The sequence below is a fragment of the Xenopus laevis genome, chromosome 7S (assembly GCF_017654675.1).
Source record: "Xenopus laevis strain J_2021 chromosome 7S, Xenopus_laevis_v10.1, whole genome shotgun sequence".
In the NCBI taxonomy this organism is placed as follows: Eukaryota; Metazoa; Chordata; class Amphibia; order Anura; family Pipidae; genus Xenopus; species Xenopus laevis.
The window spans coordinates 29,814,640-29,827,890 of record NC_054384.1 but is presented as its reverse complement, the minus strand read 5'-3'; the positions used below and the strand labels follow the sequence as shown (position 1 = coordinate 29,827,890).

The 13,251-nt window shown below is 38.9% G+C and overlaps 1 protein-coding gene across 4 annotated transcripts in view; it reads right to left on the bottom strand.

Annotated features, from left to right (window-relative positions):
• micu1.S (mitochondrial calcium uptake 1 S homeolog) overlaps nt 1–12,890 on the bottom strand; it is an 84,948-nt gene extending 72,058 nt beyond the window's left edge. For 3 of the 4 annotated variants that reach the window (XM_018227564.2, XM_018227566.2, XM_018227567.2), the window contains exons 1-2: nt 12,676–12,890; nt 1,244–1,405 (exon numbers count right to left, since the gene is read on the bottom strand). In XM_018227564.2, the coding sequence (XP_018083053.1) occupies nt 1,244–1,404 (161 nt within the window). In that variant the 5' untranslated portion in view covers nt 1,405; nt 12,676–12,890. The remainder of the gene's footprint in view (nt 1–1,243; nt 1,406–12,675) is intronic. The other variant, XM_018227568.2, reaches the window with a different exon arrangement.
• Between the last annotated feature and the right edge of the window lie 361 nt (nt 12,891–13,251).

The following is a 13,251-nucleotide window of genomic DNA, read 5'->3' as shown; positions in this document are numbered from 1 at the left end:
AGATGACTTCCTGCTGTTTTGATAATTTTTTACATCCACTAAGCTTTCTGAAAGAAGCCTAGAGCACATTAAGCATGTACAGTTTCATCGGTACCCAGAAGACAGCCTAAATACATTAAAAGATAGGGATTTTTTTGGTAAAGAGGTTTGTTACTCACTGGTATTTTACCAGTGTAGCCTGACAAACCTGGGGGCTGGTATTAAAAATTCAATGCAATGTAGTTGCCTGTAAATTTGTAATACCCTTACCTTCAGACCCTGGACCTGCCATTTAACCCCGCCCCCCCCCCCCCCCAATTCACCAAAAAACTTTTTCTCTTCCCCAATCCGTCCTCGGGCCACCTGTGATGTCATAGCTCTGCACCTTATCTTCCTTCCTCCTTGAGTCCCTGTTCCACCCCTTCTATGTCATGGACCACCCCCTTTTGGCAGTGCCAGCCCTCTGCCGGCCAATAATTACTTTTTAGAAAGACAACCCCAACTGTAGATAACAATGAAGACGTTGACGGTTATGGGTTACTGGTTCGCTTGGCTGGTACAGTAAGGTTAGTAGATAAAACACAAATTTCTAGCCACTTATTTTAGTTTTCTTTTAACCTGATTTTGAGTATTAGAATTTCTTTAATGTGTCCCTTGGAAAGTTTTAAAGAAGAAGGAAAGCTACAGAGGCAGTTTATTGCCAATAGATTAGGCACAATAGTGCAAGCTATAACCCTATATTTATTCTGCAGAATGCTTTATCATACCCGAGTAAACAGTTCTAGAAGCTCTCACTGTTTGTTTAGGACAGCAGCTGCCAAATTAGCTTGGGTGACCACTTCCTTCCTAAATCTCTCCCTGCTTTCTCATAGCTCTGGGCTCAGATTACAGCAGGGAGGAGAGGAACAAACTGAGCATGCTCAACCCTAGCCCTGGAGGTTTATGCTGAAAACAGGAAGTCTGATACAGAAGTCCATGTATATACAATAGAAGGAAAGAGATGCGGTGTTTCTTTTGACAGAGGACTCAGATCAGCGTTACTTTGAGGGTTTACTGGTGTTTTTATATAGACCATTCTGATAAAGCTTACTTAGTTTTAACTTTGCCTTCTCCTTTAACATCATCCTGTAAATAATTAGTCCACCAGCAGTAACAAGCTTCAAACAATTCTATTCAATGTTCCCTACTGGACATTCCCAGGATATCATGACTCACTCTGGAAAAAACGCTTAGAATTTTAAATTGTAGCTTGGCAAATTCCTACCTCTTCCATAGCAATCCAGCACTGGCAGACACTGCTGTAGCTCCCACAAAGGCTGCCATCATAAGCCTCCTTCTACTCCTTGTATGATTAGCCACTCCATGGTAGCGACGGGAGACGGCCGCAAGCCCGGCCACAGCTGGTATGAAGCGGAGTCTGAACATCCTACAAATAATATGAAAAGATTTGTAATTTTTTTTTTTTTCAAAAACACCAAAACCTGTCAAACAAAATGAAATCCAAGATTTATTGTAGGATGCAAAATCAAATACAATACAAAAGTGACATTAATAATGTTCCATAAATAATATTAAGTCTGTCTTACAATTATGTCACAAATAAATGATGAACAATGATCTTAGGGTTGTGAAATCAGACATGAACATAGAATATTGTACTTTCAGGTAAAAAAAAAAAAAATATATATATATATATATATATATGTATTGAATGAAGTTAGAATAAAAGTGGCAGAAATCTTCGAGTTGTATAAAAAATAAACTAGTTATGCAAAATACATGCAAGGTTTGATTCTGTTCCTGTAACCCACAAAAAACAATGGTAAAGCTTTAACTGATATTTTTTAATTGATAATATGATTTTATTGGTTTCAAAGGGTTTGGCAGGTAGAATGGGGTACACATGTAGCATTGGCTTGCAAACTCATGGTGCATTTCTAACATCATGATGCACTGGACATGTATACATGACTTTATTTTGGTGCAAGTACCACAAATATATAACTTTGCCCTGGTTGGAGCAGGTAATGCTGTTCAACCAGTATGGGCTCCCCATTTGGTCAGAAATAAAAGTGAATCAAAGCCAACAATCTGTCTGATTACTCTCGCTACAATAGAGAATAGAGGTAAAGCATATGCTACAATGGGCTGAGCAAGAGCATATACTGCCAGCAGGGCCGCCATTAGAAATCACGGGGCCCCGTACAACAAAATTTTTGGGGCCCCCTGGGCCCCGCCCACACTGACGACCAAGCTCCACCCCATATCCCGCCCACTCCACATCGCAGTTAAAAGACCACACAGACATCAGCGTTAAAAAAGTAACCCCCCCCACACAAGTTGTAAAAAGCTATTGATGGTCAGGGCCCCCTTATAAAAAAATTGGGGCCCCAAAAAAAAAAAAAAATTTTTTTTTTTTTTTTTTAAAAAAAACTGTTTTTTTTATAAGTTAAAAAAAAACTTGGGGCCCCAACAAAAAAATGTAAAAAAAACTAAAAAATAAACAAACATTGGTGGCAGGGGCCCCCTTATAAGTTAAAAACAAATTGGGGCCCCAAAAAAAATTTGAAAAAAAAAAATTTTTTTTTGAAAAAAAACATTGGCGGCAGGGGCCCCCTTATAAGTTAAAAATAAATTGGGGCCCCAAAAAAAAATTTGAAAAAATTTTTTATTTTGAAAATAAAAAAAAATGGTGGCAGGGGCCCCCTTACAAGTTAAAAACAAATTGGGGCCCCAAAAAAAAATTTGAAAAAAAAATAATTTTTTTTGAAAAAAAACTGGTGGCAGGGGCCCCCCTTACAAGTTAAAAAAATTTGGGGCCACCAAAAAGAAAATTAATTTTTTTTTTTTTTTTTTTAAAAACAATGGTGGCAAGGGGCCCCTTACGAGTTAAAAAAAAATTGGGGCCCCAAAAAAAAAGTTTTAAAAAAAAGATTGGTGGCAGGGGCCTATAGAATATTAAAATAATACATTGGTGGCCAGGGGATTAAAAAAAAAAAAAAACACAAACTGTTGTTCAGTAGGATTGAACTCATGGCTTCAGTACTTCAACTTCGCCTCCTTTCGTGACTTCGGGTCTTTTCACCGCTTCAGGACTTCAATTTCGGCTGTTTTCGTGACTTCGGGTCTTTGCGCTGCTTCAGGACTTCGGCTTCGGCTGTTTTCGTGACTTCGGGTCTTTTCGGCGCTTCGTGACTTCGGCTTTTTCCGTGACTTCGGGTCTTTTCGGCGCTTCGTGACTTCGGCTTTTTCCGAGACTTCGGGTCTTTTCGGCGCATCGGCTTCGGCTTTTCGGCACTTCCGCATTCGGCACGCAAGAGGCAAGACGTACGGCTCGGGCGCTCGCAAGGGGGGCCCGGATCTTCAAAAAATGCAGCGCTGCCGGGCCCCCCTTCATGCCCGGGCCCGGTACGCTTGTCCCCCCTGTCCCCCCCTGATGGCGGCCCTGACTGCCAGTTCTATTACACTAGGCACACATTTGATGAAAGACTTCTGGATGAAGGCCCCATTTGCAATGGTATACGAGTTTTACAGATCATGCCATCTGCCTAGGGATTGTCTACTTTAATTTGATCATCGTTAACAAATCCAGTGTCTTGTATTTTTGTTTATTGTACAAAATAATGCACAGATATAAAAATAAAAACAGGTTTCTTGTGCCTTTAAGGAAGAGACACTGTGAGCAGATCTTCCACTTTTCAGAGGCAGCGTTTTGTATGCAGGAAGAGAAAAGAGAACACTTGATCATCCACTTTTTCTCATAGCCCCATTGACAGAAAAGGCATCAGCCTGCATGGAACTACACTGAATTTGGTGCAAAAATTAGAATGTGTGTGTTTCCACACCTAGTGTAGCTCCACAAATGCCAATGGCGTGCCTTTCAATTGGGCTACATGAAAGAGCAGATGAAAGTGGATCCACTTTTCTCAGTTTAAATACAAAACTCAGGCTGAGGAATGCAGATGATCTACTCAGCATGCCCCTGTACTTAGTCTACGTTTGCTACATGTCAGGGTTCCTTTAAAATCAGTGGGAGTTCACAAAACCCAGCACAGACACGTTTCATAAAATAAATATAGTTTATGCCTTTTTTTTTTTTGTCTAAAACGGTCATTCACTATATCTCCCTCTTATAAGAGGAGGTTTAAAAGTCAACACTTATTCAAGAGCATTTCAGCATACATTTATGGTTATTGGAGTGAGTACAACCAATAAAAGTATGTTGCCATGATTTATCTGGAGGTTACAGCTATGTTTGTGTTCTAATATTCACTCCTCTACTAACGTATATTTTGTTTTTATTAATGCAGCCAGAGTTCTCAGTTTACTTGTCAATGTCATTCTCAAAGTCCTGGAATCTCCTTTTTAGTCTCATCAAGTAATTTAATATGCTAGCAGATTTATTTGCTGGCAGCTGCTACTTGATGAGAATTTCTGCAATGCAGTAAAGCCACTTCTCTAACACACACACTCACATTATATAAATATAACGTATGTGTGTGTGATAGATTAGATAGATTGGAGTTTCTGGGAGTTCCTCACACAGGCAGGTAGCATTCCTGCTCTGTTCCCTGCTCTGAGAGAGACTCCTAAAGGTGCCCATACACGGGCCAATAAAAGCTGCCAACAGTCCAAGTTGGCAGCTTATCGGCACGTGTGTAGAGCCCTCCAACGGGCTTTCCCGAACAATATCTGGTCGAAAGTCGGCCAGATGCCAATTGGGCAGGGTAAAAAATCAGGTTGGATCACAACACATCTTTTCGTAGATGCGGTCCCACAATCCGTCTGCTGCCCGTTTGGCCTCCATTCTGATCCGATTGTGGTCCCTATTGGGGAGAGATGTGCTCGTTTGTGTATGGCCACATTTACAGCGTCACTAGAACTAAATACCTTTCCACAGGACAGCCTTCCTGTGGAAGGTGAGCTGGACTACTGGATCGGAGTACCTGGCTTGCATGTTCTTTCCAGAATACTCCAGCTTCCAGGACCTGACCACCAAAACTTTTAAAAAAAAAAAAAATGTATATGTATATGTATATGTATATGTATATGTATATGTATATGTATATATATATATATATATATATATATATATATATATATATATATATATATATTTCTAGCGGACTACAAAAAAAAAATCTAAACACCAACTGGTTGGTATGAGTTACAGAAAACTTACAAAATCGCACATCAACTACATAAACATGGGTTATTTTCCTTTAAATACAGATTAAGATATGTGTATGCATCTTTATCCTTGATAATATTAAAATAACAATAATATATTCAATATTCCCAGTCTATATCTACATTGCGTTGGCATACGTTTTCTGTAAATGGTGAGTTAAAAGCATGTTGAATAGGTCATTCTGCACAAGAAGTCTTATTTATTCATATATCTGATTGAATCGTCAGATATAGGTAAACCCCTGTTTTACACAGAAACCTATGCTGTGTTTTCTAAATATTCACCTGGGAGGTAGAATGTCCCTTTAAATGTGTAAGTTTCCAGTTAAAGCTTTCAACCTACCATTTATTATTTTGCCCTTGCCTGTTATTCAAACATACATTTCATTTAGACTCATGTTTCCTATGAGAACGATGTCTTCCCTCAACTCTGCACTGCTTCAATGCACACAACCTATAATATCTTAACTATTTTACTGTTAACCGCATCTGCTTTGTACCTAATCAATACTGCTTTTATATGTGACCAAATCTCTGTTCCTACCCTTGCATATAATTATTCCTGACACAAAGCGGTTTCCTCTAGCTTCGCCTTTTACTATCAGCCAGAAAGGGTCCAACCTGGGGGGGGCAGGTATACATTTCCAGCTAGAACTGCAGCATTAATAAAACGGGAAGCATTCATCAACAGGAGACTGCAGAGCACTTTTAAATTTCATATGCGAACTGATGAGCACTTTGTCATCACAGCATCAGCAGACTGAGTAGGTTCTACTTCCTATAAAGGTTAATGGTATCAAGGAGGAATTCTCTTAATGGATAAATCCTATTAACTAATTGTGTTTAAAATGAAATCACAGCTATCTGGTGTCGTATAACATAAATGGTATAATTTCCAGTTGGAATACCAAGAACACAATTCAGCTCCAGATTATAATTGTCAGTGAGTAGACAAGATATCCAGATAGAAGTCTGAGAGCTTTAACAAACCACAAGAAATGTAAAGAAATTTGACTTACAATTAAAGAGATATTTTATAGCAGCTGCTAAAATGCTGTCACTCAAACTCCAAAAACGTCTAAAAGTCCAGCTTGATTAAAAATGGTCCACTCTTTCCTACAAATGTTCCAAGCACTGACTGATCACAAAAAAGGTTTTTGGAGGAGATTACAGTAAATATTAGCCAGGGCCAGAAAATGTCCCTGGTAAAACCTTTAGCCCCATGTCTTCTGAGAACACCAATTCCAAATGCTTTAAATAATGAAAGTATGCGGGCACCCCTTCTAATATTTGGAACTGACTAGGAATCATTTGCTATGAATCAAGCTTCACTGCATAGGACTCTTACATATAAATAACACTTAGGGGCCGATTCACTAAGCTCGAGTGAAGGATTCGAATGAAAAAAATTCGAATTTCGAAGTATTTTTTTGGTACTTCGACCATCGAATTGGTTAAATTCGTTCGAATACGAACGAAATCGAACGAATCGAACGAAAAATCGTTCGACTATTCGATAGTCGAAGTACTTTCCCTTTAAAAAAAACTTCGACCCCCTACTTCGGCAGGTAAAACCTACCGAAGTCAATGTTAGCCTATGGGGAAGGTCCCCATAGGTTTGCTAACCTTTTTTTGATCGAAGGATTTTCCTTCGATCGTTGGATTAAAATCCTTCGAATCGTTCGATTCGAAGGATTTAATCGTTCGTTCGAACGAAAAATCCTTCGATCGATCGATCGCAGGATTAGCGCTAAATCCTTCGACTTCGATATTCGAAGTCGAAGGATTTCAATTCGAGGGTCGAATTTCGAAGTATTTTTAACTTCGAAATTCGACCCTTAATGAATCTGCCCCTTAATATTACTATAAATGGAAGCACATCACACCACCCATGTTCCAACATATAGTGGAAAGCCTTTCATGAAGAGCAAAGGATAAAGAACATCCTCTACACTAGAGTCCTGCAGAGGGTCGGGTACCCGCGGGTTAACTAAAAAAACCTGCGGTACCTTGCGGGTTGAGGGGAGAAGTTCTGGGTGCGGGTAAAGACGCGGGTCGGAGGTTCTAATGACGTCACTTCCGGTTTACGACAGCACTTCCTGTTTTACTCCTTTTTTTCTGATCACGTCTACTTCCGATGATGTCACTTCAGGTTTACAATGACAGCACTTCCTGATTCTTGATGGTCAGCGGGTAAGGTAAGGTAGGCAAGGTACTTGCTCATGGTTCAAGCACGTAAGAATGCGGGTCCGGGTTGCAGGTTGCGGGTATGGGTCGGTACGGGTCCCAAAAAATGGATCCGCGCAGGACTCTACTCTACACCTTGAAATGAAGCTTTGTTTAAATCCTCTCTAATGGTATGTACACAAAAAAATTAGTATGCTTGGTGGGCCAGCGATACTGTATACTCCACTGCCGGGAGTTGTTAAAGTAACGCAAGGCCTATACAATATATGAACTTGGAGGGGGAGGGGATAACGTCTATGGTTTTTTTAGTATTTAGGTCAACAATGAGTATTCAGTGACTCTGGAACACATTTTGTAGAAACTGAGGAAGCAAACCAATGACTAAACTAATTCCCCATGCCTTGCAAAGCACTTGTCAAGTCATAATTGCCTGACTATCCCTTTCTGAGCAACTATCATCTGACAAATACTTGCATACTTCAGTGTGTCATCACTCATTAGTTTGGCTGCTGCTTTTAGGCTGTAGTTTAGTTTTGCAACCACAAGATGGAGCTTTAAACTGCTTGCCCCTGAAGCTCTAAATAATAAATTCATGATTATAAAAGCATATGCTGGCTCCTTATATGTGTGGCTGCGGCAATCATGTTCTAAACCCTTTTCTCCAACAGTGTTAGAACTATGAGATTTTTTACTTGCAATACTAATAATACCTCTTTAATGCTATTAAAGGGGTAGTTCACCTTTAAGTTTGCTGTTAGTATGTTATAGAATGCCCAAAAATGACCAAATTTTCAATTTGTCTCGTTATTTGCCTTCTTCAACTGCCTCTTTCCAGTTTAAAAATGGGGGTAACTGACCCCGGTAGCCAAAAAACTATTGCTCTGTTAGACTACAATTTTGCAGTTATTGTTACTTTTTATTATTTAACCTCTCTCTTTAGGCCCTGTCCAATTCATCTTCCTTTTTCTCTGTAATAATAAAACGGTACCTTATACTTGATCCAAATTAAGATATAATTAATCCTTATTGGAAGCAAAACCAGCCTTTTGGGTTTATTTAATGTTGACATGATTTTCTAGTACACTTAAGGTATGAAGATACAGAAAGATCTGTTATCTAGAAAACCGGTCCCATAACTGCATGCAAGATATTTTTACATAGTCTTATCGTTTAGTAAGAGCCCTGGTAAGAAGCCTTATATGAAGAACCACAGATAAAACATCCCATACCTATATTTCGTTAAGCCCTTTCACCAAAAGATCTTCCCAGCGAAAACAACAACATGCTTTAAGTTCAGAAGAAAATACATTTCCCCTAGGGCAATAAAGTTTCTTTTCTCACTTTTAACTATTTAAACTATTTTTGATGGCACATAATTTTTACTTGGAAATATGAACAAAATGTACTGAAACTAATATATGTTATATAAGGGGCAGATTTATCAAGGGTCGAATTTCGAAGATAAAAATACTTCGAAATTCAACCATCGAATTAAAATACTTAGAATTCAAAGTTTTTTGTGGTTTTTTTTGGGTATCCTGTGGTCGACGTAAAATTGTTCAATCAAATTATTAAATCCTTGGAATCTAACGATTCGAAGGATTTCAGCAATGGATCGAACGATTTTTCTTCGACTTAAAAGGCTAACATAGCACTTCGGCAGGTTTAATTTGGCTAAGTATTGAATTCAACATTTTTTTTTAAGAGACAGTACTTCGATTATCGAATGGTCGAAAATTCTAGTTATTTTACTTCTGATCAAATTCGAAGTTGTAGTATCCTATTCGATGGTCGAAATATCCAAAAAATTACTTTGAATTTATTTACTTCGAAAATTCCCTGGAATTCACTTCGACCCTTAGTAAATCTGCCCCTAAATGTTTATCTAGGCAATGGTTTATCATTTTGAAGTTAGTAAGGGTGATGGCACACGTAGAGATTAATCATCTGTGATAAATCTGCTCTACTGCAAGGCAACAAACCTCCTGAAAATGGTTTCCCACAAGTGATAGTGTAAATAGCCATTGGAAACACATAAGTGTTGTTTTATTTTTCCTTGTGAGGCTAAATTGGCCTACTTTATAAAAACAAACAGGCGCATATGTTTTCCCACTGTCGATTTATTATTTCCAGTGTGAAAGCTTATTCAGGAGAATAGTTGCCAGTGGAAGAGCACATTTATCATGGGCAACTATTTTCCACATGTGCCATAGCCCTAAAGACACTTTTTTATAAGTCTTTCTACTACTAGAAACAAACTAGTACCATAGCTTGGCCTCAGTTACCCAGTCACTTAATTCCTTGGCTCATCCAAACACTTGCCTCTTTATGTGTGTATGTACAGATATACCCCCATATGTAATATAAGGCACTAAGTTTGCCCAGGAGCAGTAACCCATGACAACCAATAAGATTCTTGCATTTAAACATTGACTAGTAAATGCTACCTGCTGATTGGTTGGTATGGGTTACTGCCCCAGGGCAAACTAAGTGCCTTTTATTACATAACCCCAATAGGGTCCAAACCCGTTACCAGAAAACTCAGAATTCTAGAATTCTCCCATTGACTACATTATAAGCAAATAACTGATTTTTTTTTAATTATTCCTTTTTTCTAAAATAATAAAACTGTACCTTGCACTTGATCCCAACTCAGATAGAATTAGCCCATATTGGTGGCAAAAAAATGTTTTATTTGGTTTATATAATGTTTAATTAGTAGACAAAGTATGATGAGGCAAATTAAACCCCATGTCACTAGATAGATAGATAGGCAGGCGAGAGAGAGAGAGAGAGAGAGAGAGAGAGAGTGTGTGAGTGTGTGAGTGTGTGAGTGAGTGAGTGAGTGAGTGAGTGAGTGAGTGAGTGAGTGAGTGAGTGAGTGAGTGAGAGAGAGAGAGAGAGAGAGAGATTCATATTATTAAAAAAATAACACTATTAGAAGTTACCAAGAATTTCCTATAAGGGGAGGTTCACCTTTAAAAGAGAAGGAAAGTAATTCTGCACTTGGGGGTGGCAAATGTTAGGCACCCCGAAGTGATTGTATTGACTTACCTAAAACCCCGGGCCGGTGCTCCTATCAGCAGAAAACTGCACCTGCCCGGGGTTATACCAGCGAGCAACACGGAGAGCTTCTCTTCTGGCTTCCATTTTCTACGCATGTGCAGTAGAATGAAAAGCCGAAGTTTAACTAAAAAGTCTGCTATTTCGTTCATCTGTGCATGTGTTTGCCCTGGTGCAAACGCTTGCACAGTTGAACACATGTGTTTGCTGATAGGAGCACCGGCCTGAGGTTTCAGGTAAGTAAATACAATCGCTTGGGGGTGCCTAACATTTGGCACCCCCAAGTGCACTATGACTTTCCTTCTCCTTTAAGTAAACTTTTATTATGTTATAGAATGGACAAAACTAAGCAACTTTTCAATTGGTTTTCATTTTTTATTTTTGAATGATTAGCCTTCTTCTTCTTCTGACTCTTTCCAGCTTTATAAAGGGGGTCACTGACCCCATTTTCAAAACAAATGCTCTGTGAGGCAAAAATGTATTTTTATGTCTACTTTTTATTACTGATCTTTCTATTCAGCCCCTCTCCTATTCATATTCCAGTCTCTTATTCAAATGTATGGTTGCTAGGGTAATATGGACCCTAGCACCAGACTGCTAAAACTGCACACTGGAGAGCTGCTGAATAAAAAGCTAAAGAATTTAAAAACCACAAATAATAAAAAATTAAAACTGACTGCAAAATGTCTCAGAATATCCCTCTCTACATCATACTAACAGTTAATTTTAAGATGAACAATCCCTTTAACCACACAAAGGCATAAGCCAACTAGTCAAGTTGTTTTATGCAGGTCACAGAACTCCAAGGTGACATCTTTTATTAATACACAAATGTCAATGTGTCATGTGACCAGTGACCTCACTATACACCATTATATAGTGAATAAAGTACCCCCTCTTGTAAAATATAAGGATATTATAAGTTACCGAGGAGTTTCATGACCATATAAAAACACGAGGCCGAAGGATATTATAAATTACCGAGCAGGACTTCGGCCTCGTGTTTTTATACAGGTCATGGAACTCCAAGGTAACTTCTAATATCCTCATATTTTGCAACTGGGGGTACTTTATTTATTATAATACACAAGTTTCAGTGAGTCATGTGACAGAAATGACATCAGAACTCACCGTTTATAACTGATGACATCAGAATTCACCGTTTATAAGGATATAATTTACAAGATATTCGTGGCTTTTGTGTATTATATAGTGAATAAAGTACCCCCTCTTGTAAAATATAAGGATATTATATGTTACCGAGGAGTTTCATGACCATATAAAAACACGAGGCCGAAGACTGAGTGTTTTTATACAGGTCATGGAACTCAGAGGTAACTTCTAATATCCTCATATTTTGCAACTGGGGGTACTTTATTTATTATAATACACAAGTTTTAGGGAGTCGTGACAGAAATGACATCAGAACTCACCGTTTATAAAGATATAATAAACTAAAGTCATGAATATCTTGTAAATTATATCCTAATAAACGGTGAATTCTGAAGTCATTTCTGTCACATGACTCACTGAAACTTGTGTATTATAATAAATAAAGAATCCCCAGTTGCAAAATATGAGGATATTAGAAGTTACCTCGGAGTTCCATGACCTGTATAAAAACACGAGGCCAAAGGCCTCCTCGGTAATTTATAATATCCTTATATTTTACAAGAGGGGGTACTTTATTCACTATATATTTTACAAGTTATTATTCATGGCTTGTGCGTGTGTAAGTATGTGTACACAATATGTCACATTCCCTCCTGTTGTGTCATTGGGATGCAGAGTAAGATTTGCACATAACTGCCAGATCCCGTTTGCTGCCAGATTGGAACAACACATAAAATGTGTTCCTAAATGGGCACAGATAGCCTTGTACACTGAGCATTACACTTCTATTACAGTATCACTCACTAGAACTATATAAAGAGACAGTCAGCAATGATTATTTTGTTGAAAGAAGAATATATTTGTATTCGGGTTCAGTAACTTGCCAATTAGATTGCAGGCAGATGCTTGCTTCCTGACACACACACACCGCCCAGGACACAGCACTGCTGTCAGAATACACTGCTCACTAGGTAAGACGTACATAGCACATATCAGCCACATACTAATAGGAAAGCACTGAGCTGTACAGTCTCACATGCACTCTGTCAGTATAAGACACAGACCCCTCCATGACACCTCTACTTGCCTATTCAATGAACTACAGCCACATACACACTGCCGCACAAACTATACTGTCTGTACCTGTCTGCGCGACTTGACGTCCACCTGTTCGTGAGTCTCCGACTTCTTCCGGATTCTCCTACGAACCTAGAAATGAAGAACTTGGAACGTTCTTAGAACCAACAACCCCCAAGGTTTGGTGACTGTTCCTGACCGAACCACTGCCTATTATGACACACCCGCAGCGCCTGTAGAAATAGTCTGGACTACAACTCCCTACAGCCCCAAACACGGAAGGACGCGTTCAATACCGACAAGCTTTATTTAAAGTAGACAGTGGGGAATGACAATCGCTGACAAAGCTTGATTGTACGGTATCCATTTTGGGACATATGTCTCCCCTTTATAAAAACGCTGTATATTGTTAAAACATTCATTGTTCTAACCTTCCTCACCACTGATCACATTTATGCTGTCTCCTTCTTTATATCTCCCAACTGTCCTGTTTTTAGAGGGACAGTCCCTCTTTTGACAGCTCAACCTGCAGTCCCTCATGGAAAGTCCCGTTTTTCTCTGCACTGAACAGTCAGAAAAAGAAACAGTTTCTAACTTAATTGGCTTTTGGCAGAGAGCCCACAACAGCCACAGCAGCAGATA